Below are 24,484 nucleotides of genomic sequence, written 5' to 3'. Positions count from 1 at the left end.
CATCTTTTTTCTTAGCCTGATCACCTTTTTCTGCGCATTAAAATTTATTTCAGGCATTTTTTTCAACTCATTTTGCAGACTTTCCTATGATGGCAACTCTTCGGTATGCCATCATAGGGAAGAGTCATCATGTTTATTAAAACAAGCTGTGTCTACCTTATTCTACACACAGCATTAAAATAAGTATTCTAGTAAATGTACAAAGCCTGCAGATGAAATGCATGAAAATTTCACTTCTGTATGATCTATAATAAAATCGTAATCCTAAATAAATGAGGGCATCAAAACTACAAAACCACATGCGAAAATTTATGTTTGTTGATTACAAAAGCATTATTTACGACAGAAGGACGAATTTTCACCAGAAGTAATGAATTACTAATATACACGTGTTGGTCTAATCACTTATAAACCAAAACCAATATTTTTGGAAATATGACCAGTATGCCATCATAGGCGCTATGCCATCATAGGCACCTTTCCCCTATATTTCGTTAAACGAACCATATTTTTGGTTTTAGTTTTATTTCACCATCCTCAAAGTCAATTTTATTATTATCATCGAAATAATTGCGTTGATGTGTTCTATTCTTAATATTTTTGTCAAAATATATGATAATATTGGCGACAATTAAAATAAATCCAAACGTATGTGTTGCGTTAATTTTGCGGTTAAGTGTTTTTACATATTTAATTTTGTTTTATGCTGGAGTGCAAAAGAGTTACAATTTCTTAAGTCTCTATGAACGAGAGCGCTAATAGTTTAATAATAAATTAATTTTACATCACTCAACTGTAGGTTTACCCTGCACATGTCTGATGTCAACTTCAGCTTTTGAGATTAAAAAAATGACCACAAGATTTTTGATCTTTATGAGGATCTTTACTCTGAAATATTGCAATTTAATACAGTTTATCTGTTAAATTGGAGATTCTCTAAAACATTGTCACAATCTTTTCCAAGTGAAGTCTTAACAATTCTTGTAAAATTTGGAAGAAAAAGAATCTCTGATTTTATCCATTTTCTGAGCTTTTACATTTTCTAGATCAGGTCCTTTTATGTCTAAAACCTTTTTTTTTACTGAGTAGTCTTAAGAATTGGGCAGCAGGAGGTAGAAAAGAATGATGAACTTCTCTTAAAAGTTTGTCAATATATTTAAAAAATTTATTTCCACTCTTGCCATTCAATTTATGATATTCTCTCTTTACTTAATTGTGCTTCTTTAGCCATGATTAAAACAAATAAGAAGATAGAATTCTGTTGGATGCACTAAATGCTTCAGCAAGGTATTTTTATCAAAACATATCTAAGTATCTTTCACTTTTATACTCTTTTATTGAAGATCTGACAAATCCATTTTAGTAAATTTCTACTAATAATTCTAATGTTTCCTATTTCTAACCTGAGATTTTTTTTTGTCTTTTAGGGATTTAGTTAAAAGGGGATGAGTTTTTATGTCTTTAATTTAAACCATTTTCCTTTTAAATGCATAAAACAGGAGTTTGAGAACAGTTTATTTGGTATGGTTCAATAACCTTTGAAACTTTGACATCTAAACTTGGATTTAGAAAAATGCTGTTTGCTGGTGCAATAAATCTGAAAACTATTTTTTAAATGTCAATAATTTAAAATGTTAAATTAAAATGCTAAGTTAAAAGATCTCATATTTGTTGTACAGAGTGTGGGAAATTGGACTGACTAATTTAGACACATACATTTTTCATATTTTTATGATATTTTGTGTAGTTATAGAAAACTAAGTTAATAAAAAAAAGTATAAATTAAAATGTTTAAGAATTTAAAGTTTTTGATGTTTTTATATTTTATAAATTAGCATCTATAGTTAAATGCTTTGTGGTCATTTTATTAGTCTAAGCAAATTAAAATGCTTTGATTTTACTCATATCATATCATTCATATCATATCATTCATACAATTAAAGCAAGTAATAAAAAATCACTCCATCAAACCTATGGCCCTTTTGTCATCAAACATAGACCCTTTTGTCTCCATCATACCTATGACCCTTTTGTCAAGTAATAAAATATTACTGCACTTTATTCTAAAAAATTTCATTACAGGTTTCATGATTTTAAGAAAAAATATGGCACAGTTAGGTCCACCAAATCCGCAAACACCGTGGAAGGTTGGAGATCGTGTTAAAGTAGATTGTAGTTTAGAACTAATAGAAGAACTTCAAGATGGACATGGTGGTTGGGGTAATGGCATGGAGGAAGTAAGCTAAGTTACAAGATTATTTATATATTAAATTGTGTATTTTAATCTGAAAAATTGTTAAAAACTATCAGTAAGTATAAAACGTCTTGAACTAGAGGAATAAAAAGCTCCACTCTGTTTCACCATGCAACACCACTTGTTTTTTTTTTCTTTTGATTCTTATTTATACCAATTTCAAAAATTTTGTACTTCAACTTTTGGAATTTTCATCAAAGTACTGTGTATTAATATGAAGTATAAACTATTAGGTATATGGGTTAGATCATTATATTTCAGCCAATTCCAAGAAAACTTTGTGGGACACCATCTCTGATTTTAAACACTCTTGGGTGGCCCCCTTGGCTTCTGGAATGGTAAAAATAGACAACTTTAAAGCCTTATAATTTTTTTCTAACTTTCAAGTGACTCATTTTTTCTAGAACTATCTTCTGAATAATTCTGTCTTTAAAAAAGTGATTTTTATTAACTTGTATTAGAAAAAAACTATAAACTCCTCAACTTTGGAAAAATTCTGAAAAATGCTAAAAAATGACGAAATGAAGTTAGCGGTAGTATTTTTCAATTCATCAACAAGTCCTTATGTTAGTTTTCTGATTAGCTACTATTGTCTGCAACAAGTGGCAAAAATATAAGCAGCTTGTTGCATTTTAGAAATCAAATATATCTAAAAATATGTAGTTCACTCAACTAAAAAGTCCCATTTTCAGCAATTTGGGGATTGCTTGTAAATTTTTCTAACACTTTTTATTGATCTCATATGAAAAAGACCATTAGGCCTAACTATATAAAAATGTAAAAATTGTAAACTTGTCATGTTCACAACAAAAATAGCAGCATTTTTTAATAACCCTATTTTTCAATAATTATGGTTGAATAGCGCTTATGGAATCCAGTGCCCCTCCAACCAGCCTCCTGGCCTATGTGAGGGATATAACCTACTATTTGAAGTTTGTTTTACAAAAATTTATATAGTTGCTATAAAAATCATTTCTAGTGCAGATTTGTTATTTATATCTAAAACAAAATTATCTTTTTTCCAAAATTTTTGTATGTTCCCTTAATAATAACAATACATAATAATGCAGTTGATAATTGAAAACAAATATATATGATATTTCTTTTCATCTTTTTTTTAAAAATAAGATAGGAGTAAAACCCTCTAGTGTTTTTGAGAAGGTTCATGTAATGTGGCAATAATGTCACTAACTGGATGCCAATGCATATCTGTTGTTATTGGATACTTGGAATAATTGCCAGCTTTTTGTAAACAGCTAACACAAACTGTGACACCTTTAAGATAAGTTATCTTTCCAGGGAAGAATTCACCAAAATATTTCTCTAATACCCAATCATTAACATAGATATCAGTACTCAATGGTTTTTGTGTGTTAACGCAACTATCTTCCAGCATGTGAAAAATGTCAAATGTACTGCTCATTGATGCTACATAAACTTCTAAACAGCATAATTGAGGTGAGAAATGACATGAGCAAGTTCCTTTGATAGCAGGAAAACTTTAAAATCATTTAGCAAGTACTTCATGTGTTTTGGTTTCAGAAATGTAGAGAAATCTGGCATAGAATCAATCAGATGCATACTTAATACCTTTGGAATTTTGTTCTGAATTTTTCCAGTGCAAGTTTCAATTGTGAAACCCTTTCTCTCTTGATAATTTCTTCTCACATAACAGTCAATACTTTTTTTACTAAGACACCTTCTAACTGTACTGTAACTAATACTAGCGTTAAAACTAAACTCTGCAGATAGTTTTTGGTAGCTAATTTTAGGATCTTCCCTTACCCTTGGATACAAGAAGCTTTGATCCCCAGAATTAAGCTTTGACAGTGTGACAACTCTTGGTGAATCCTTTACATCATTTGAAAGTTTGTAGTTTTTCAGTATTGTTTGGACACTGCATAGTGAGACACTACATATTCTTGTTATTTCTCATTGAGTTTTTGTATTATTTTTGGATGGATGTACTTGGATAGACTATTTGCCATATGACCTTTTGTGATACTGATTTTCTGTCCCTTTTTCTGCTTCCGGTTTGCCAAGAATTTACCAACTAAAATATCTCTTGAAATACTGTTTAGAAGTTGATTTATTTATAATTTATATAGGTCAAACCCAGTACAAATTTTCAGGATTCATGTATAATTAGTTTAAGAGATATTAAGTTTAAATTAATTGACCTTATATTTTTTTAAAAAATGTTTAAAAATTTTTTATTATTTTGGTTATAAAATGCATTCCAAATAAAAAATTTGAAAAAATCTCCCTTCTTTTTTTTATTTGTTTAAAAACCATGGAAATGATTTAAGTAATCGCTAAAAAATCTTAGTGCCCTTATATTTTTGAGAGCCACTGTAACTCTTTTTCAAAAAACATATTTAGTAAGCTCCTGTTTTAACAAATCCTTTTCAATACAATTTTCTTTAAAAAAAATTTTTTATAGAAAAACTCTTTTCACTGTACAACCTATTCCATTTCATGCACTTTTTCCATGTGCAGTCCCAAAAAAATGTTAATTTGCTTTTGGCTTTTAGTCTTTTCCATGAAAACACAGGTTTTTCAAAGTAAACCTAAAATGCAATAAGAAAAAGCATACCTATTCAGTTAATGATTATTAATTTTGACTCAAAGTTGAAAAACATCATTTTAAGGGCTGAAAACAGTTTGATTAGAATAGGTAATTGTTTATCAAAATCTTTTTAAAATATTGTGGTATAAAGTTTAACTTGTGGTATAAATTTTTTATACTGAACTTCATCTTGTATAATAAATGAAAAATTTTCAGCAGAATCCATTTGCATAATACATTCCTCAAGTTTTCTTTGATCTACTTTAAAAAGCATGTCTGGTATTTGCTGACATGATGATGTTTTGTGAGTTTATGTAACATGTCTCTTAACTCTTCTAGAAACTTATCAGGGCTTTTAACTATTATTTCTAAGGAGCACCTATCAGTCTTCAACCATTGCTTATAAGTTATTTCATTTGCTGAATCCCATACCAGTTCATTTTTTTTTTTTCAATTCTCTCTTTTCCAGGACACTTCTCACACTCATGAAACATACATGGTCTCTTTTCTATTGAACATACAGCTAAGGCCATCAGATCTTTTGATTTTAATTCATTTAATGCTTTTACCATAAAATTTTGATTTTGATGGTTGATACAAACACAGACTGTGTACGTGCCAGATTTTCCAACAACAGCGCAATATTGTGGCCTAAAAAGAGCAAATGATGTCAGTCTCACCTTAACTATGTCATTTTTTTTTGATTCTTCTACCATTTCTGGTAAAGTTCTGAAAGATTACATGAGTCTCTTCTGAATTTGTTGTCTACCAACAACTGTTTTTATAATAATATAATCCTTCGCTCTTAGCAATAACTTGCTGCTACTATCATCCTTATAAAAGCTGACAATTTGATTTAAAACTTCAGTAGTCAGTTTTTTAGGATTTCTTATGTCTGTTGATCTCTCACTAAGAATTCCTTTTATGTCCCACAAAGCTCTAGTTTGCTTCACCATATATTGAATTGTTTTAAAATCATTTATTGTTTCCTGAATAGTCCAATAGGCTGGAACTTAAGTGAGCAATTTTCTTTTTTGTGAAATATTGATCTCATTATGAAAGTTTTGTTTAAGCTGTTCTACAATAAAATCTAAAGAGAAACTTTTGAATGTACTAGTTTGTGGCTCCTCTTGTTCAGATGCATGTCTTGTTCTAATTCATGTTGCCAGTAATGTGTGAATCCACTGTTCTACTTTTGCCTGAATTATTAGCAACTCAATTAAATATGAAAAAATAAATCTAAAAGATAATGACTAAATTGCAATTTTAAGATTAACTAAAATTATTTTTGTGCATCACATTTGAACAATAATGCAGGGCTCTACATAGTTACTACTCATTTAATTGTGCCCCTATCCAATATAAAAACCAGATCAGGAAGGAAGCAACTAACCATATCTTTTTTTTTAAAAAATGACTTAAAATAAATTACATCTCTCATATGGGCCAGGAGGCTGGTTGGAGGGGCTCTGGTTTCCAATATTGCTATTCAACCATAATTATTGAAAAATAGGGTTATTAAAAAATGCTGCTATTTTTGTTGTGAACATGACAAGTTTACAATTTTTACATTTTTATATAGTTAGGCCTAATGGTCTTTTTCATATGAGATCAATAAAAAGTGTTAGAAAAATTTACAAGCAATCCCCAAATTGCTGAAAATGGGACTTTTTAGTTGAGTGAACTACATATTTTTAGATATATTTGATTTCTAAAATGTAACAAGCTGCTTATATTTTTGCCACTTGTTGCAGACAATAGTAGCTAATCAGAAAACTAACATGTAAGGACTTGTTGATGAATTGAAAAATACTACCGTTAACTTCATTTCGTCATTTTTTAGCATTTTTCAGAATTTTTCCAAAGTTGAGGAGTTTATAGTTTTTTTCTAATACAAGTTAATAAAAATCACTTTTTTAAAGACAGAATTATCCAGAAGATAGTTCTAGAAAAAATGAGTCACTTGTTGAAAGTTAGAAAAAAATTATAAGGCTTTAAAGTTGTCTATTTTTACCATTCCAGAAACCAAGGGGGCCACCCAAGAGTGTTTAAAAGGCTGTAATGTAGATAATGATATGTAAAAATCAGGAAAATCAGAGATGGTGTCCCACAAAGTTTTCTTGAAATTGGCTGAAATATAATGATCTAACCCATATGCTATTTAGTTCAAAATATAAACTATTAAGTAGAAATACAAGTTGTATTGCAGTCCTGCTAAATCATATGTTGAAAACACAGGCTAAAGAATAGCTTCATAATAAAGAGAAAATTTTGGTTAAACTGTTAATGAATGTAAAATTAGAAATGGCAAAATATTTAAAAGCATAAAGCATAAACAATTTTACTTAGAAAAAGTCTTTCAAGTTAATTTTCATACTAAAATATCTTGACTTTTTTAATTAGTCATATAAATGGCTAAGTTGGTTATTAAATTATTTGTTAAGTTGTTGATTTTATTCTTTTGTATTTCTTTTATTTATTTTTTTATGGTGAGCCTAAAAATGATCTGTGTTTATGTTTATGATATCCTTAGAAATTATTGCTAACCGTATTCTACATCTACAAGTTAAGGTTTCTTGTATCTGCTAAATTTTTTTTTAATCAGTTTCTTCCAAAAAAATTTTAAATAAGTTTAAAAATAAAGATAAAGGTATTATGAAATTTACAAATTCATAAGAAAATTTTTTAGACATTAAAAAAACTTTTTTAGACATTTAAAATCTGGCTCTTTTGTGATAAATCATATTAATTTTCTAATCAGCAACCATATATGGTGTGGTTTATAAAAAGGTACTTAATCATGTAATCTAGTTCTACTTAAATTCAATTTTAAGCAACTTTACGTAGGAATATAACTTAAAGTGAATATTAAAAAATAGCTCCTGGAATTCATAATTCTGTTGTACATTTCCAGTTAAAAAACAAGCATTGTTGATAAAATAGCAATAATTTTACTGTCTTTCCTATTTTGTTCATTTTTCTTACACTTTCTTAAAAATTGTAAAACTTCTGTTACAAAAAATTATTTACTCTGGAATTTTAATTTAATTGATTTCTCAGTTTATTGACCAAACAATCATACTGTCAACTTCATTTTCACCATTGGGCACCTTTTCATAAACCATGCTACATATTTAGCCTCCCATTCAGCATCTTTACTGACATTATCTATTTGTTTTTGGAAAAAATACTTTGATGATATCAGTAAAGAAACCAAAAAATACAACTACAGATTTTGTTATACTTAGACAGATTTTTTACCCAGAATATTTTTTTTGCCAAAGTTTTGTTGTTTTTTTTACTGTTTTAGGCACTGACAACTATTGGTATTGTAAGTGATATAGATGAAGACGGAGATGTTGAAGTTTCTTATCCAAGCGGCAGCAGGTGTTAAAAATATTTTTGAGTTAGTGATTTAAAAAGTTTTAACCATTAAACTCTTAACTTCAAATTAAAGTGTCGCACACGTAAAAAGCTTCATGGCATAATAACGTTAAAATGGGTTTAAACCAAGCAAAACGTTTATTATAAAACTGTGATCAACTTTTAGTACTTATCAACTTTTATTATTTTTTTATAATAAATTAATCAAGTATGAAAATAATTTTAAAACATTTTTTGGAACTGATAAAAAAAACTTAACATTTTGTATTGTATCTTATGTCCTGTACTTTTAAAGAACAGCAAGGCTCAATAATTGTCTCATTAATTGTGCCTAAAGACTTAAATACTAGAAAATAATCCTTCTATAGTATTGTAAGTAAGGCATTTCAATACTGTATAACAGTATATATGTTTATTACTAGCATATATATTTTTCTATGAGATGGATATTCAACCCAGCTATTATTAAAGCCTGCCTTCCCAAACAAGTACCATCAGTCCCTGCCAGAAGTTTGTCAACAAATAAAAAACCTATACCAGCTCCCCGAAGTCCAACAGTTGTAACAGGGAATTTGGAGCACTGGAAAACTGGAGATCGCGTCAAAATAACTCTTGATCAAAAATCGCTAAAGAAACTTCAACTTGGACATGGTGGTTGGGAAGATAACATGCAAGAAGTAATTTTTGCTTTTCATAACAATTAATTTTGATTTATCTTCTAAAAATTTTATATCTTTTTCCTTTATGAAACATTAAAACGTTGTTAATAGGTTGTTTACATATTTGTTTTTAATTGTTTCTAGGCACTAGAAAGTGTTGGTATTGTTTCTCAATATGATGAAGATGGTGATGTGGAAGTTTCTTATCCCAGTGGAAACAGGTGGTTTTTTTATCAGTTTATTTAAAAATAGAAAGACTTTATGTACTCTTATAGTTCTTATTCTTAAGTAATCTAAAAATGGTTAGTCAGCAGTTATTGCAAACATTTTTTTAGATTTATTGTTTAACCTTAGAAAACAACATGCAAGTGTTTAACCTTAGAAAGCAACATGCAATTACTATGGTAATTGCATATTGTTTGCACACAAGGACAAAAAGTTGCATATAAAAATGTTTTTTTTATAGATGGAAATTTAATCCTAAAGTTTTGACTTCGTTTAACACTGTCAGCAGTGCAGAAAGTATTATCAACAGAAAAGTGTCTACAACTGATTCTGAACAAATGAATGAGACTCAAATTAGCAAATGGAAAATAGGAACTTTTGTGGAGATAAAACTTGAATTGGACATAGTGCATGCCCTACAAACAGGCTATGAATGGGAGGATGGCATGGAAGAAGTGAGTTAGATTTGTTAGCGCAATCCTAGAAAATTCAGCATATAAAAAAAAACTTACATACTTTTAGGCTCTCTCAAGTATTGGTGAGGTTGTTGGTTTTGATGGTCCAACTGGTGGTCTCATAGTTTTATATGACAATGATAAAAGGTTTAAGTTATTTTTTTTATTTAAAAAATAATGTTGTATTTGAATTCAAGTATTATATTATTAGGAAAAAACATTTACTAGGTGCAAACCTTTTAAACACCTTGTTTTTTTTTTAATGCAAACTTGAAACATTTTCTTGTTTATGTTTATTGTAATTCAAGAGCAAAAATAAGTGTTTATTGTAATTTTTCTTTTAAGATGGCTATTTAATCCACAAGTTTTTGTAATTGCTGAAGGATATAGGTTAGAATCACTTTATTTATGATAAAACTTATTGAAAATACTATACATACATACACACATACACACACATGGACACACGCATGCACACACGAACACACACACTATCATAATTATTTGAATTTTCCAATTTTGAATATCTGTTTTATGCCACTCACGTTAATGTTTTTCCCACATATCATTTTCTCTCTTGGGCATTAATTTTTTGACACTTCTGTGTAATTCATCTTAAAAAAGTTTAATAGGGGAAAAATCAGGTGATTGAGGAGGTCAAATCATTCTTTCAATTATTTTGTCATTTTCTAATTAAATGATTGCTACAAAGTTTTTAGGAATGGTTTGATCCATTATCTTCTTTAAAAATGAATAATTCTTTAAAATCCAACTTCCTGAAGGAGTGGCATGATTTTTTAAAATGCCTAAATATACTTCTTTTGTCATTATTCCATCTATTTTAAAATATCACCAGTATTATTACACCCAAAACAACTCCACACCATGATACTACTTCCACCATGTTTTACAGTTGGCACAACACACTGTTTCATCATCCGTTCACCAACTTTTCTTCAAATAAATACTCTTCTCTTAGAACTAAAAATTTGGAACTTTGACTCAGTCCAAAGAACATGTTTCCAGACATCAACAATCATTTTTTCATGTTTTTTGCCCACTGTTGTCTTCTTTTCTTATTTTGGGGCCAAAGAAGTGGTTTTCTTGCGGCTATTCTTCCACCAACTCTGCTTCCATCAATCACCTTTTCATTGTTGTTACAGATGTAGGATCTTTTTGGGAACTATTCATACTATTTGTAATTTCTAGGGCAGTTAATAGAGGAATGTCACTAATGTTTTGATTTTTTCAGATTGATGACAGTTTCTTCACCAATATGAAATGTTCCAGTTTCTTCCTTCTTTTTTACAATATTCCATACCATTAAGTTAGAAATTTTCCTGTTATTTGTTGCATTTAATTTTTTTCTTGTCACAATCTAAATATTATCAATCATATTTCTGTTGATAATTCTTTTTTAATTTACTGTTTTTAGTTTAAAAATATCAACTCCATTGAAATGGCAAAGTTACAGTTGATATAGTACTTTACTCTAGCAAAAATATACCTCAACCTTTTGAAATGTAATATGAAGAAATAGTTAGATGTTTATATTTCTCAGCATCTATAACTTTAACAATTGATTTGTCTTGAAAAATGTAGAAGGTTATAATGGTTTATTTAAAGGTTATATTTTAGGTAAAGAAACCATTTATATCCACTTGAGGCAATATGAACGGATGTACTTGAGGCAATATGAATGCATATATTGTTGAATTTACCTATCCACATTTACATCGTTATGATTTACCAACATTACAATAATGAATAAATAAATGAAGAAGTTTTTAATTTCTTACATTTTTTTAAAAACCTCCACGTCATTCAAATAATTATAGACAATAGTGTGTGTATGTATGTAAGTATATCTATATGTATGTATGTATGTGTGTGTGTATATATATATATATATATATATATATATATATATATATATATATATATATATATATATATATATATATATATATATATATATATATAGTGATGATGATAGTGCCAATTCACTTGATTGCAAAAAGTGTTTAAAGAACCAACGACAGATTATTTTTTTGCCATGCTATCATCTTACTCTATGTTTGGATTGTGCTAATGAAGTTAAAAGATGTTTTCTTTGCAGAAAAACTGTGGAATCCAGTGATCAGGTTTTCAGTTTGTTTTTTTTCTTTTAGTTTTTTACATAGGTTTTTTAAACAATTTTGCTTTAATTGGGTTTTTTAAAACCTATCTAAAAGTTGTGTTTGGTAATTGTAAAATATTAGAGGTGTAAATCCCAAATGTTCAGCTAGTTGCTGTAATATTACAGGACAAAAAGTGCATAGAAATTCTACATGAATTTTAACAATGTTTTTTAACACTTCTATAAAATCCCAAAAGTGTAAAGATTTCAGAAGAAAATTTTGTCCCGTGAATTGTAGCAATTTATAATGAAACTCAGGCATTAGAGAGCTTAACATAAAAATAAAAAAAACTGCTGCCAAACATTTTGAAATACAAAAACATTGCAACCTTTTTTTTATGAGGAGTTAACTTTATCACCTTTTTTAGTATAAAATTTTGTTTTGGTTGATTGGTTGCAGGTTTGCTGCAAAAATCTTTTTGAAAAGTTGAAACACTATAAAATAAACTAAGATAATTACCTGAGCATTATCTTAGTCACCTATGAAAATAACAGCGCTTAATTCTCTTTAACAATTTTTGTATAGATACATGCATGAAGTCCTTAAAGCTAATAAGTAGGGGAGAGCGGGGAGAAGTGGGACACGATTTTTTTTTTCAGGATAATTGCAATATCTTTTTTATTTGATGTGTGAACTGAACCAAACTAGTCTTAACAAATAAAGCAATATTTGGGGCACCAAATGCATCCCCTAAGATTGACAGAATGTTTTAATAAAGTATATATTTTTTTAGTTTAAGAGGAACCCTGCTATTGGGGTAAAGTGGGACAAGTGTGGGAGAAGTGTGCGGGAGAAGCGGGACATTTGAGGGAGATGTGGGACTATATAAAAACGAATCCAAATCTAGTTAAACATTAATTTGAGCGAATTTCGATTTTAAAGTTACGTTTAGTTTAAATAAAACACGGGAGTGGTGTAGTGGTAGAGCACTTGGCTTGTAAGCGAGAGGTTTGGAGTTCGACTCCCACCACGCCCCTGGAAGTGCCATGCTCAACTTAGTTTCTTCGCGCAGCGGGCCTTGTTTGTAAAGGTTCGTGTTTCCGAGCTAAAGGATTGAGAGAGGGTTGTAACCACAATAAAAAACATATTTAAAAATGGCATTTCAGGAAGCTGACCTCTACTTCAAAATTTGTGTCTATTTCTTTCTGCACTATGCCTACATAATAAGAAATGGTGTTTTTACTACAAACCTCGCAAAGAACATAATTACTAACACTCACATTTTGAATAACGCTAAAAAAAACAGTTTCCAATTCTTCTTCAAACTCTAGTGAGTAACAACAGCAGAAACATCATTTGTTATTTTCTTGAAATCTTCATCAAGGTCACTGTTCGATTTGCCTAATATGTTTTCCCTCACATTTTTGGATTTTAGAATGACAATTTTTTTACCTTTTTTTTTGTTTAATACTTCATCTTTTATTCTTAAAATCTCTGGTGTTGATGTGGCTATCATACACTTTCCCTTTTTATGTTCATGTCTTAAAATCTTAGGAGAAGGTGCCTGCAAAATATATATTATAGTATTATCGAATTATAGAATTTAAAGAAAACCTAAACTAAGAATATTTAGTTTAAGTTACCTTTGGATAACCTCATACAATCTCAGGAGAAAATAAAGTTAAGTTTTTTTTTACTGCTTCATGTTGCACACTCAAACCTGAGATATCTGAAAGAATAGCACTTGTATTAGATTTCTCCCATGAGCCTTCGTTGCATGGTTTTTGAGACACATCTCTATCTATAATAACTGCTTCATGTTGCACACGCAAATCTGAGATATCTGAAGGAGTAGCAGTTGTAATCGATTTCTCACATGAGCCTTCACTGCATGGTTTTTGAGGCACATCTCTATCTGTTACAACTGATGGTAAAAAAATATCATCCCTATATAAATGTCTATCATAAGGCCAAATTCCTGTCACGCGAAATCCTGACATAATATTTGTTGGTGTGAAAGATTTTTCCCATTCTTGTCGAATGAGACTGGCCATTTCATAAATTGTAATGGCTTGTCCTGGATTGCTAAGCATCCAGCTATTGGCAGCTGTATTAAAATATGTTTTAATTGTACCAAAAACAGACCTATCTAGAGGTTGTGTCTTATGTGAAGTATGTGGTGGCAAAGTCATCATACAAACATGGTTCTCTTTAGCATATTCAAGTGACTGTAGTGAAAGGTGGCTTTCATGATTATCCATAATCAATAAAACTTTGTGATCAGCTGTTGGGCGAGCAAACTTAACAAAATGGTTTAAAACATCTAAAAATATTTCAGCATTCATCCATCCAGATTGATTGCCTAATCCAATAGAACCTTCTGGTGCTCCTCTTATTAGTGGGTTTCTAAATAATTTTCTTGGAAAAACAATAACAGGGGGTATTGCTACACCAGCTGCAGAGACAATGCAACACACTGTTACTAATTCACCTCTTTCTCTAGATGTTATTTGCCCGACTTGCTTTGTTCCCTTTGATGCAATGACACGAGGAGTTTTTTGCACAGTAGTAAAACCTGTCTCATCAAGATTAAAAATTTTAAATGATGTTGCTTTAGACTCTGATATACCTTCTTGTAATTTGTTAAAGAAAATATCAATAGTATACTGATTAAATGCTGATGCTCTCGCAATTGAAGTTGCCTCTGGTTTTCTAACAGATAATTTTGGGTTATTTTTTTTAGAAATCCTGTTAACCAATCTCGACCAGCCTTTTTTTGCTCTATCCAATGCAAAGGACATTTTAATTTGTTTGCTTGAGCCATTTCAAAGGCTAGAGCTCTTACTTGAACTGGTGTAAGGCCATATAACATATCAGAACATGACTTTAAATAAGTGCTTAGTGTTTGTTCTTGTGCAACAGAGAAAATCATAGAATGTTGATAATTTGGTTGAAGATTAGCAGCTGGGTATTGACACTTTTTTTTTATACACCTATGAAGTGCAGACTTAGAAATGCCAGCTGAATATGCTGCTTCTCTAAGGCTCATCCCATTTTCCACTTCAGCTACAGCAACTTTCAAAATGTTTTCTGAAACATGTGGAGTTTCACTTTTTCTTTTATAAACTCTTGGCATGACCTGAAATTTAAAAAATTTTAATTTAAGAAATTAGGTTTGATAAAAAAATATTTAAGGTTACTGTTATTACTATATCTAATATCAGACTACTATGAAATAACAACTTTATTTACATATGCTTTCAAATTATTGATGTATAAAGAACTCTCAATTTGCTCCAAATAATAATGATGAATCAAATCAAATTTAACTTTAATAAAGATCTCTCTTTCTAAATTTTGTTTTAAATCAACTGTATAAGAACTAAAACTAAAATTAAATATTTCAACTAAACGTCTCAATATTTTTATTTTGAAAACTATAAAAAACCGTAGCTAAAATGTTCTAGAAATTTCCGCAACAAAATAACGCAAAACCATTAAGGAGAAGTGGGACAGCGACTTTTTTCTTTGTCCCGCTTCATCCTTATGTAGGGAAGACAAAATAAAACTAAAATTACAGCCACACAGTTAAAGCTAAAATATAAATTTAATTACTAAGTGTTAGATGATAAGTGCATTTCCCTATAAAATAAAAAGAAATGCAATAACTGTCTAAAATAAATACATACACGAGTTACAAGGCTGTCAGCAAAAGTACTTTTTTGGGGTACTTTCAAAAAAAGGGGTTTTCACCGTGCGCAGGGACAAGAAATGATGTCTAATAAAAAGAGCACATGAAATCTATACGTTTACATTAAGTAATAGTAATTTGGCGCTGCTGCGAAATAAAATTATAGTGGCATCCCACTTCTCCCACATCCCACTTCTCCCCACTCTCCCCTAAATAGTTAATAGTGAGTTTTACCTTCTTGTAAAAGTTTTTCAAATGTTTTTTTTATTGTAGATGTTTTTGAAAATTAAGTTTGAGCGGTATTTACTTTATTATTTTATCTTGTATATCATCTTACTTTTATGATTTTACTTATTGTTAGTGATTTATTTTTTTTTGTTTTTTTATTATTTTGTTTGTTGTTAATATTTCAATTTTGTAGTTTAAAACAAAAATGATCAAACTAAATGCTCTGAAGTATTTAGTTTAATGGATTTCTTGTGTTTTGTGATTCTTTGTATGTGTAATAATATTTTACATGTGTAGTAATATTTAAGTTAATGTTGATAGACTATTTCAAAGTCAACATATTTTTTTAAATTGAGGGATATCTGCCTTACATATGCTTTATGATATATGCTTTATGATATATGCTTTTTTAAAAACATAATTTCAACATATCGTTACATTCAGTTATATATTAACTGAATGTAACGATATGTTGAAATTAAGTCTATAATTTAGTTTTCTTTTTTAAAAAATTTTTGTAAAAAGTTGTGAATGTCTAAAAGTTGTACTGCAATCTTACTAACAAAGGGGGAGATGTCACAATTTGTCAAATTTGATATTTTTAAACACATTCACTGCCAAGTGACATTTTCACAAAACTGGTCTACCACACCAGCTCATTTTTATAAATAAGTTGTAATGTAAAACTACAAAATGTGTATTTACGAGTTAGATATTTAATCTAGATCATATTTAGAAACCACAAATAAGATTCTTTGTTGTGTTCAACTGCAATAGTTTTATTATTATCTTTTACAATAAAATCATTCAAATAACAAACTTCAGCAGTTAACTTTATTTAGCAACAAACGCATTAAATGCATCACTTTTTACAATTACAGATTAGCAGATTTTTTTTTGCTTGTACTAAAAAAATCAGACAAGCCATCAAGAACTTTTGGGCTACCTGCCCTTCAGCTTCCAGCTTCAAGCATTCATAATAGAATTAAAACTTCTTTATGATTCATTAGCTCTGAAAAATTGGTATCATTGGAAAATATTTAGCTTCTAAAATTTTAATTATTTCAATAAAAAGGGTTGATAGTTTGATGAATTTTTTGAAATAATAGATTATAAAAAAAAGTAATGATAAAGTAAGAAAAGACATATTTGCACTATTTTTATCAAAAAAATTTTATTAAATAGATGATTCATGCAAAAGAACATCAAAGCGTTGATGATGTCAGATTTTAATCTCCTTCACAAATTTGAGCCCATTAAAGTCAAAGCCTTTAACAAATACTTAACATTTAAATGTGAAATTGAGAAATAAAATGAGATTTTATTTTGGCAAGGTTCTTATACAATCTCAGGGAAAGGTTGCATCAAATATATTTTCTTTTCTTTCAATGTCCCTTCTAAAAAGGTTCTGTTTCTCCATTATGTATAACCTTGCAATTTACATTAATGATTATGTCAATGACCCCCTAGAGTTTGAACAATACTTTTTCCCAAAAAGTGTTTCCCTAAGTGCTCTTGTAGCTGCCTGTATGTTACTTGAGCAAGTTTGCAATTTTATTTCTTGTTTTTTTTTTTTTGTTCAGTGTAGTAACAAGGTTTTTGGACATATGCCTTCAATTTATTAAATATATACAAAATTTATTTAACAAATATAAAATTTATTTAATAAATACAAAATTTATTTAATATATACAAACAAACTTAGACCAATCAATTTTGAGAATCAATATTGTGATATCTTCCTTAGTAATGAAATTTAACATGGAAATGGACCTTGTATTGAATAACTATTTTATATTACTAACTGTGAATTGCATACCACAAAGCCTTTTTTAGAAAATGGTGATTTTATCTCAAAAATTTACCTGATTTGGAATCAAATAAGTTATTTACTTATATGTAATCAAATATTTGATTAAAGTTACTCTTGCATAGGTATCAAGGTTTAGTTAGTTTTCAGTTAGTTGCTAGCATATAAACATTTCAAATATTCATTTAATATAACATTTCAAATCTTACTGAAATTCAAGTATAAAAAAAAGGTATAAGTAAAACCTTGAAAAAAATTCTGCCACATGATTTTCTGAATTTCTTTTTTTGTATTTGCTAACTCTTGTTCCTGAACTCTCTTTGATTCTGTGTTCTTTTGTTTTTCAGCTTCTTTTTTTTTTATTTTTGATATCTTTCAGCTTCTTGTAAATAATTTTATGTTTATATATCTGTGTATGTATATGTATATATGTATGTATATATGTGTGGGTGTGTGTATTAGGGTGGGTCAAATGCCCCTTATTTTCGAAAATCAAAAGGCACTGTTCCTTGTGCTGTGGGTGTACTCTGTGATTAATAAAAAACAAAATTTAACTCATTTACACAATTTTTAGACCCTGAGTTTTGACTCGGTTTCTTACAAATTTGACTGGTTTTTACTATACCTTCAACTTGCCGGTCTGTTTATTTTATTTAAGATCACAAATATTTATGACACTTTTAAGCTTTATTAAAGTAGAAAAATTGATTTTTTCGCATGGAGAAAAATCAAAAATAATTTTAGTTTCTATTATTTTCCTGTTTTATGTTTTACTTTAGCGGAAAAAATAACATATCTACATTAACAGTAGAAACAAATATAATGTAATATTTAAAATAAAATGGGAAAAGATACAAGATCGAAACATAAAGTTTTGTTGATCAATGATACCATTGAGATACTACCATCATCTCAATTGCCTTCTGGAGAGCAAGTTCTGCAATATTTACATGGCAAACTAATTAAAGCGAGAAAATAAAAATTACAATATAAACTCAGTGATATAGTTTCTTGCAAATTTCCCCATGGGAGTTTTGAAATTGGTTGCAATAACCCTGGAGGATGTAATTTTCTTAAAAGCACTTGTGTTGTTTCGTCACTGGAGAAAATCTGGAACAGAAGTTCAATTACAATAGTAGCTGACCAATATATTTGGTAAATATAGCAAATTTTAAGTTTTGTAAACCTATAGCTTTTCATCAAGCAAGATTTTTATTAAAAGCTACTACATGACAATAGAACTGCTTACATTTGGTTTACAACAATTTGATATAATTATTACAGAAAAATAGTAACAGTTCATCAAGTTGCTAAGTTTACTGGGCTGTTTCATCCAAGATGGTTTCTGAAAGCACCATTGGCAGCCTCTTCTCCTTGCTTAGATTTATGTGCAATCAGGGACATGATCAAGTATGGGTCATTTAATAAAACAATTTCATCTGCAACAATTAAGAGTTTTAAAAATCATTTATGGTTTCTTACAGAACGAAATGTTGTACTTGCTATATACGATGAAATGCTAGACAATAACACAGGAGAAAAAATTACCAAAAAGTTATTTTTATACCATAAACCTTCAAGATTAACATTGGGAAAACCACCTTTTCCAAACATTAACATAACAAAAATTCCAAATTATGGGAACTGGTTGGACCTCAAAGTTGGATTCTAATTCAACAGCTAAGTATATCTGCAATAGAAACAGAATGGATGCAAGTTAGTTCAAAGTAAATTTTTTTCTTAATTGATTTAATTTATTAATTTTTTTAGCAATTAAAATATTTAAAATTCATATATATATTTTATTTTAGAGATTGGAATAATTTTTCAGGATATCGAGTCCTAAAAAAAAAATCATAGAAAAGTTAACTGTAGTAAATGATTGTGCTGAGAGAGGAGTAAAACTTATCCAAGATTTTACACACGTGCCAAGATGAGGAATTAAAGCAATTTTTGATGCTTTCAAGTCACAGACAAAATTTTTCAGCCAATACTAAAGACAAGTTGTCAAAAATTATTTAAAATGTGTTATGTAATTATTACATTGTTTATGTGATTATTACATTGTTTATGTGATTATTAAATTGTAAAAAGTTATCTAATTTCATAAATTTGTCAAGTCGTAAATTTATGTTAAGTTAATTAGTAAAAAAAAATAATTTTAAAAACATGATTTTAAAGTAAAAATTATAAAAAATTGTAATTTTTATTTATAAATGTGCTAAAAAAAAGCTTTCTAAACCCACAGATGTGCATAACTATGCATAACATAATAGGAAAACTATCCCTAATTGTATATTTCTTCTGCTGTCAATAGCTAGATATTAAGTCTAATATTACGTAAAAACCGGGTTACTTTGGGAAACCAGGTCAAAGTTTTAAGATAAAAAAACTTACAAACAATACCCAGAGCTGTCCTAATAGTTCCTATTTTGCTGAATTATTTTTTTAATTGATCACACAAATGTCCCTATTCACTTAAACCAAAAAACAACAAAAAAGTTAATTAAGGGCATTTATCTACTCATAATATGACTTTTTGGGGCAAAAATCAAATTTTTGATTTTCGAAAATAAGGGGCGTTTGACCCACCCTAGTATGTATGTATGTATATATGTATACATCTAATAATGTATTAATGTATATATATATAGTTATTTTTATCAGGCTGTGTTGTGAAGTTGGTAATGATAGAATAATTTATATATTTTTTAAAATGAATTGTTGTATTTCAAACAATAAGCTCCACTATTTTTCTCATCTTTAAAGTTAGAGAATTCAGAATGCCATGTTTGTACAGATAAAGCAATTGGAGTACTTTTTAAACCTTGCAACCATGCTGCTGCTTGTATTGGTATTTTCTTTAGTTTGCTTTTTGAGCAAAAATATTTTAAATTTTACTTTGTGGACAAAGCTCACTTTTTGCAACATTTTTTTCTAAAGGTTGTTCTAATAAAATGAAAAGATGTATTGTTTGTAAACAAGCTATATCTGAGAGGATTACTTTATCTGAGTGTGAAGGTACGTTTTTTATGTTACACTTTAAGTACATTATTTTAAAAGTTTAATGGTTAAAGACTATTAATTAGTGTAGTGAAGAAATATGTGCAGTAACTTGGTACAGTGACATGATGCTTTTATATAAATTTTTTACTTTTGTTTTTTTACTTAAGTATTAGAAACTGTTTTAATTTTTTACTATCAGCCAACAATTAAAAAAATATTTGACCAGATGTATAAGTTAACTTGGTGTATAAGTCAACTTGCTGTATTAGTCAAATTCATTTATTTGACCAAATCTAAAGATTGCTTATCATCATTATTGAAAATCAGATCTGATCTTCAATCTTCAATAGTAGAAAATAAAGAAACAGAATTTCATATTTAAAAAGTAAACAATTTATACAAAATACGAAATTATGTTAATTAATACTGAAGATATAGTTCTAAATTCAAAATTTTAGCGGAACAGTTTTCCAAAAATAAGAAATAGAAAAATTACACAATCCAGCAATAAAAAACTTTTTTAACGATTTTTCTTAATTCTTATGTTTTTGAGTGTGCTGAATAATGTTTTATTATCCACCATTTTTTCACATTTGAGTATAAATATTACAAAGATCGTTAACCATTAAAAAGATCGTTTAAAAAAAGCGTTTACTTTGGAACCAAAAGCTCATTTCGAAGATTTTTTATTTTTCTCCTAAACTAAGAGAGTAATTGCCTACCCTATACTTCTTTCATAATCTGGAACTTTCTGTCCTTGTGCTACCACAGGCTATTGATTACGTTTTTCTGGATCAGTCCAGTCAAACTGAGTCTGATGAAGGTCAAAAAACATTATCACAAAACTTGTGGTATATGTTAAAAAGGTAGCTGTCTGGTTTAAACAGGAAATCAAAATGATAGAGAAACGTTACCAAGGATGACAGAATCTCAATGTGGGGTGAGTGCTGCTGGTCACTTCACCGAAATAAATAAGATCCGTGACATAAGATCAAATAAGATCCGTTACATTGGACAGAAGCTTCAACAAAAAAAGAGGAAAAAAAGGCTCTTGAAGTATTGAAGCGAGTATTTGGTGTGTAAAAGTAAGTGTAAAATTGAACACGAATGCAGTATCATTTAAGCTTTTATTCCTTTATATACTTTTTTTTCCCATTTTTAAAAAAAATCAAGGTCATATTGATAGATTCAAAAAAACTGATGCAGAATAAGGTTTCAGCATTTAAAAAACCATAAGTTTCATCTGCTTTTACTTACAAACGTTTCACAACACTTTTTCTTGTTGGCTTCTGGTCGTTTTGTTTGCTCAGAAAATTTTGAGTAGTTTAAACTTTCTAAAAAAGTATTTGTTTATGCACACCTTTACTTTGATATATTTAATTTTTATATTTTTCCTTTCGTATTAAATCTTTTTATTTAATTTTAAATCTTTAAATTTGTTTTTTTCTAAAATATTAGATGAAGAAACTAAACAAAAGAAGTTACTAGAATCTCTTCAAAAACAGGTGGAAGATTTAAATGACAAGGTCAGTTTTAAATGGTGTTTGTCATATACTTAATAAGGGTATTTAATTTGTGAGCGATTGTTATTATTATTGTTATTATTATTATTATTATTATTATTATTATTATTATTATTATTATTATTATTATTATTATTATTATTATTATTATTATTATTATTATTATTATTATTATTATTATTATTATTATTATTATTATTATTATTATTATTATTATTATTATTGCTATTATTATTGTTGTTGTTATTATTATTGTTGTTGTTGTTGTTGTTGCTGTTGTTGTTGTTGTTGTTGTTATCATCATCATCATCATCATCATCTTCATCATCATCATCATCATCATCATCATCATCATCATTATTGTTGTTGTTGTTGTTGTTGTTGTTGTTGTTGTTGTTGTTGTTGTTGTTGTTATTATTATTATTATTATTATTGTTATTATTATTATTATTGTTATTATTATTATTATTATTATTATTATTATTATTATTATTATTATTATTATTATTATTATTGTTATTATTATTATTATTATTATTATTATTATTATTATTATTATTATTATTATTATTATTATTATTGTTGTTATTATTATTGTTATTATTATTATTGTTATTATTATTATTATTATTATTGTTATTATTATTTTAATGCTGTTTCACTTTTTAATTATCTAGACAACATGCAGTGTGTGTCTGGATCATAAAATAAAAGTTGTTTTTAAACCGTGCGGCCATAGTTTTTGTCAACACTGCAGCAGCCAATTGCAATCTTGTCCAATATGTAGGAAAAAAATCGAGGATAAAATAAAATTCTTCTTATAATTTTTTGCTGATGTTATTTTAACATTTTTGTAGATTATCTATACTGTCATTTGGAAATATAATCAAAGGTTCGCTTTTTAAAATATTGGTTTTCTGATAGAAATAAAACAAGTTTTTGGTTTGTTTTCTGAAAGAAAAAAAAAGTCGGATGAATTAATTTTCTTCAACGAATTATTAACAAAGAGGTTTTATTTTTAAAGTTAATTTTAAAAGACTTGATTACATTTTTAAAGTAAAGAATTTCTTTCATGTCAGTTTTAACTTTCAAAAGTAGCATTGCATTCTCCAGGTCTAAATATATATTTTGTTAAAAAACTTTTGAAGCATTTTCTCTTTTCTATAAACCTTTTCTTTTTTCTTTCCCGATTGATGGTTGAAAAATTTCTCTTTTTTATACTGTTGCCATCGACACCGAAAGTGTATGTTTTTGTTTTCGTCGTTTCAAGTATTAAATATTGTAAATATTGTCTTTTTAGAAACTTTTTTTTCAAGAAATAAAATGGTTTATTTTATTGATATTCAATCGTTACACATATCAAAAAAAAACATTTTTTAGAATGGTGATTGCCCCGTAATTGACAGGCACACATATACAGTTGACCAGTCTGTTTCAAGGGGTTCGAAAAACTAAAGGATTGGCATTCCACCATTTTTTTAAATTTTATTTTGCAAACATTCTATTTTGTTTTGTTTGCTCCAAAAAACTTTTTCTATGAGATCTGATCTCCGTGATGATATTTATCTGATCTCCGTGGCCGTTTAAGTTCAAGAACAATTTTCCATCGATGGTTCTTTTTATTTGTCCGATCAAATTGAAACTTTCACAGAAGTTCCATAGCTGATTCTGGGTAAAAGCAACTTTCAAGTTTCTATTTTGAAAACACCTGTCAAACAGTTAAGTGCTGTGTTGGATTTAAGTCAGGGGTTTGCGACGTCGAAACCAATGTTCTTGAATTTTTTTTTTTTTTTTTTTGTATGTTTTTGTTGTTATATTCAGAGCCGGCTCGTAGCGTGTGCGAAGTGTGCGAAACACACAGGCGCAGCATTAAAAAGGCGCAAAATTAAAATTTTGCTTAGAAACAAAATATATTGATCTTTCGAGATCTATAGCTAAAAATATCAAAGGTACTAAGTCCATTTTTGTGAAAACTGAGTTATGCCCCTTGTCTAATCCCAATCAGTTTTTTTTACAATGTTTTCTGCTAACCAATCAGACAAAAGTTTACATTTTATGTTTACTTCTGGACAAGATGGCCGACATTAATGCTGAAATCGGTCCCCGCCTTAAATTTCTATTGTCAGTTGTGAATGACATATCTGCACCTTATTTTCCAGATTTAAAAAAGATTTTCTTGAATGTTTTTATAAAAAATATAAAAATCTCTTTTTTAGTCTATTATTTATATAACTATTTTTGCACATTGTTTGTTTTGGTTATTTTTTGTGCATAATTATTTTTTGTTAGTAATATTAGATCAAGCTAGTAAAATTGCATGCAATTACAACTGCCTATTTTGATGCAGATAGTGCGGTTTCAGATTATAATGCATTTCATAATGAGTTGTTTTTTGCATATTTTTTAAAGTTCAAATAATTAAATTTAAAAAAATGATTGTTATTATTTTATTATAAAAAATAGAAGGTATTATAAAGGCATAAAATTTTAAAGAACTTGCATTAAACCAAATGAAAAATAAATAAAAAACCCAAGCAAAAGGATTAAGACTGTTAGACTG

At 28.4% G+C, this 24,484-nt stretch overlaps 2 protein-coding genes and 2 pseudogenes across 3 annotated transcripts; 2 read left to right on the top strand and 2 right to left on the bottom strand.

Moving 5' to 3' along the window:
- The first annotated feature begins 1,165 nt into the window (after positions 1–1,165).
- Positions 1,166–23,248, top strand: LOC149892391 (uncharacterized). The gene is made up of 13 exons (XM_090078916.1): positions 1,166–1,287; positions 2,083–2,237; positions 8,134–8,210; positions 8,650–8,884; positions 9,011–9,087; positions 9,333–9,546; positions 9,614–9,693; positions 9,892–9,936; positions 11,531–11,690; positions 20,165–20,249; positions 20,339–20,416; positions 21,860–21,927; positions 22,602–23,248. Exons 1-13 carry the CDS (start codon positions 1,275–1,277, stop codon positions 22,746–22,748), a joined length of 1,434 nt encoding a protein of 477 aa, XP_089935042.1. The 5' UTR covers positions 1,166–1,274; the 3' UTR covers positions 22,749–23,248.
- LOC149892393 (uncharacterized) lies at positions 3,399–5,779 on the bottom strand (annotated as a pseudogene).
- On the bottom strand, positions 12,936–16,701 carry LOC149892392 (uncharacterized). Its single transcript, XM_090078918.1, has one exon. The coding sequence runs from the start codon at positions 14,465–14,467 to the stop codon at positions 13,322–13,324; it is 1,146 nt and encodes a 381-aa protein (XP_089935044.1). The 5' UTR covers positions 14,468–16,701; the 3' UTR covers positions 12,936–13,321.
- LOC145190251 (uncharacterized) lies at positions 18,237–19,520 on the top strand (annotated as a pseudogene). Its single transcript, XR_016450318.1, has 3 exons — positions 18,237–18,348; positions 18,561–19,122; positions 19,207–19,520. The product of XR_016450318.1 is annotated as an uncharacterized LOC145190251 (transcript).
- Positions 23,249–24,484: the final 1,236 nt, after the last annotated feature.

The sequence above is a fragment of the Hydra viridissima genome, unplaced genomic scaffold (genome assembly GCF_058129835.1).
Source record: "Hydra viridissima isolate aposymbiotic clone 2 unplaced genomic scaffold, HvirCarnegie_v1 scaffold_2, whole genome shotgun sequence".
Classification (NCBI taxonomy): Eukaryota; Metazoa; Cnidaria; class Hydrozoa; order Anthoathecata; family Hydridae; genus Hydra; species Hydra viridissima.
This window is presented reverse-complemented; position numbering and strand designations above follow the sequence as displayed.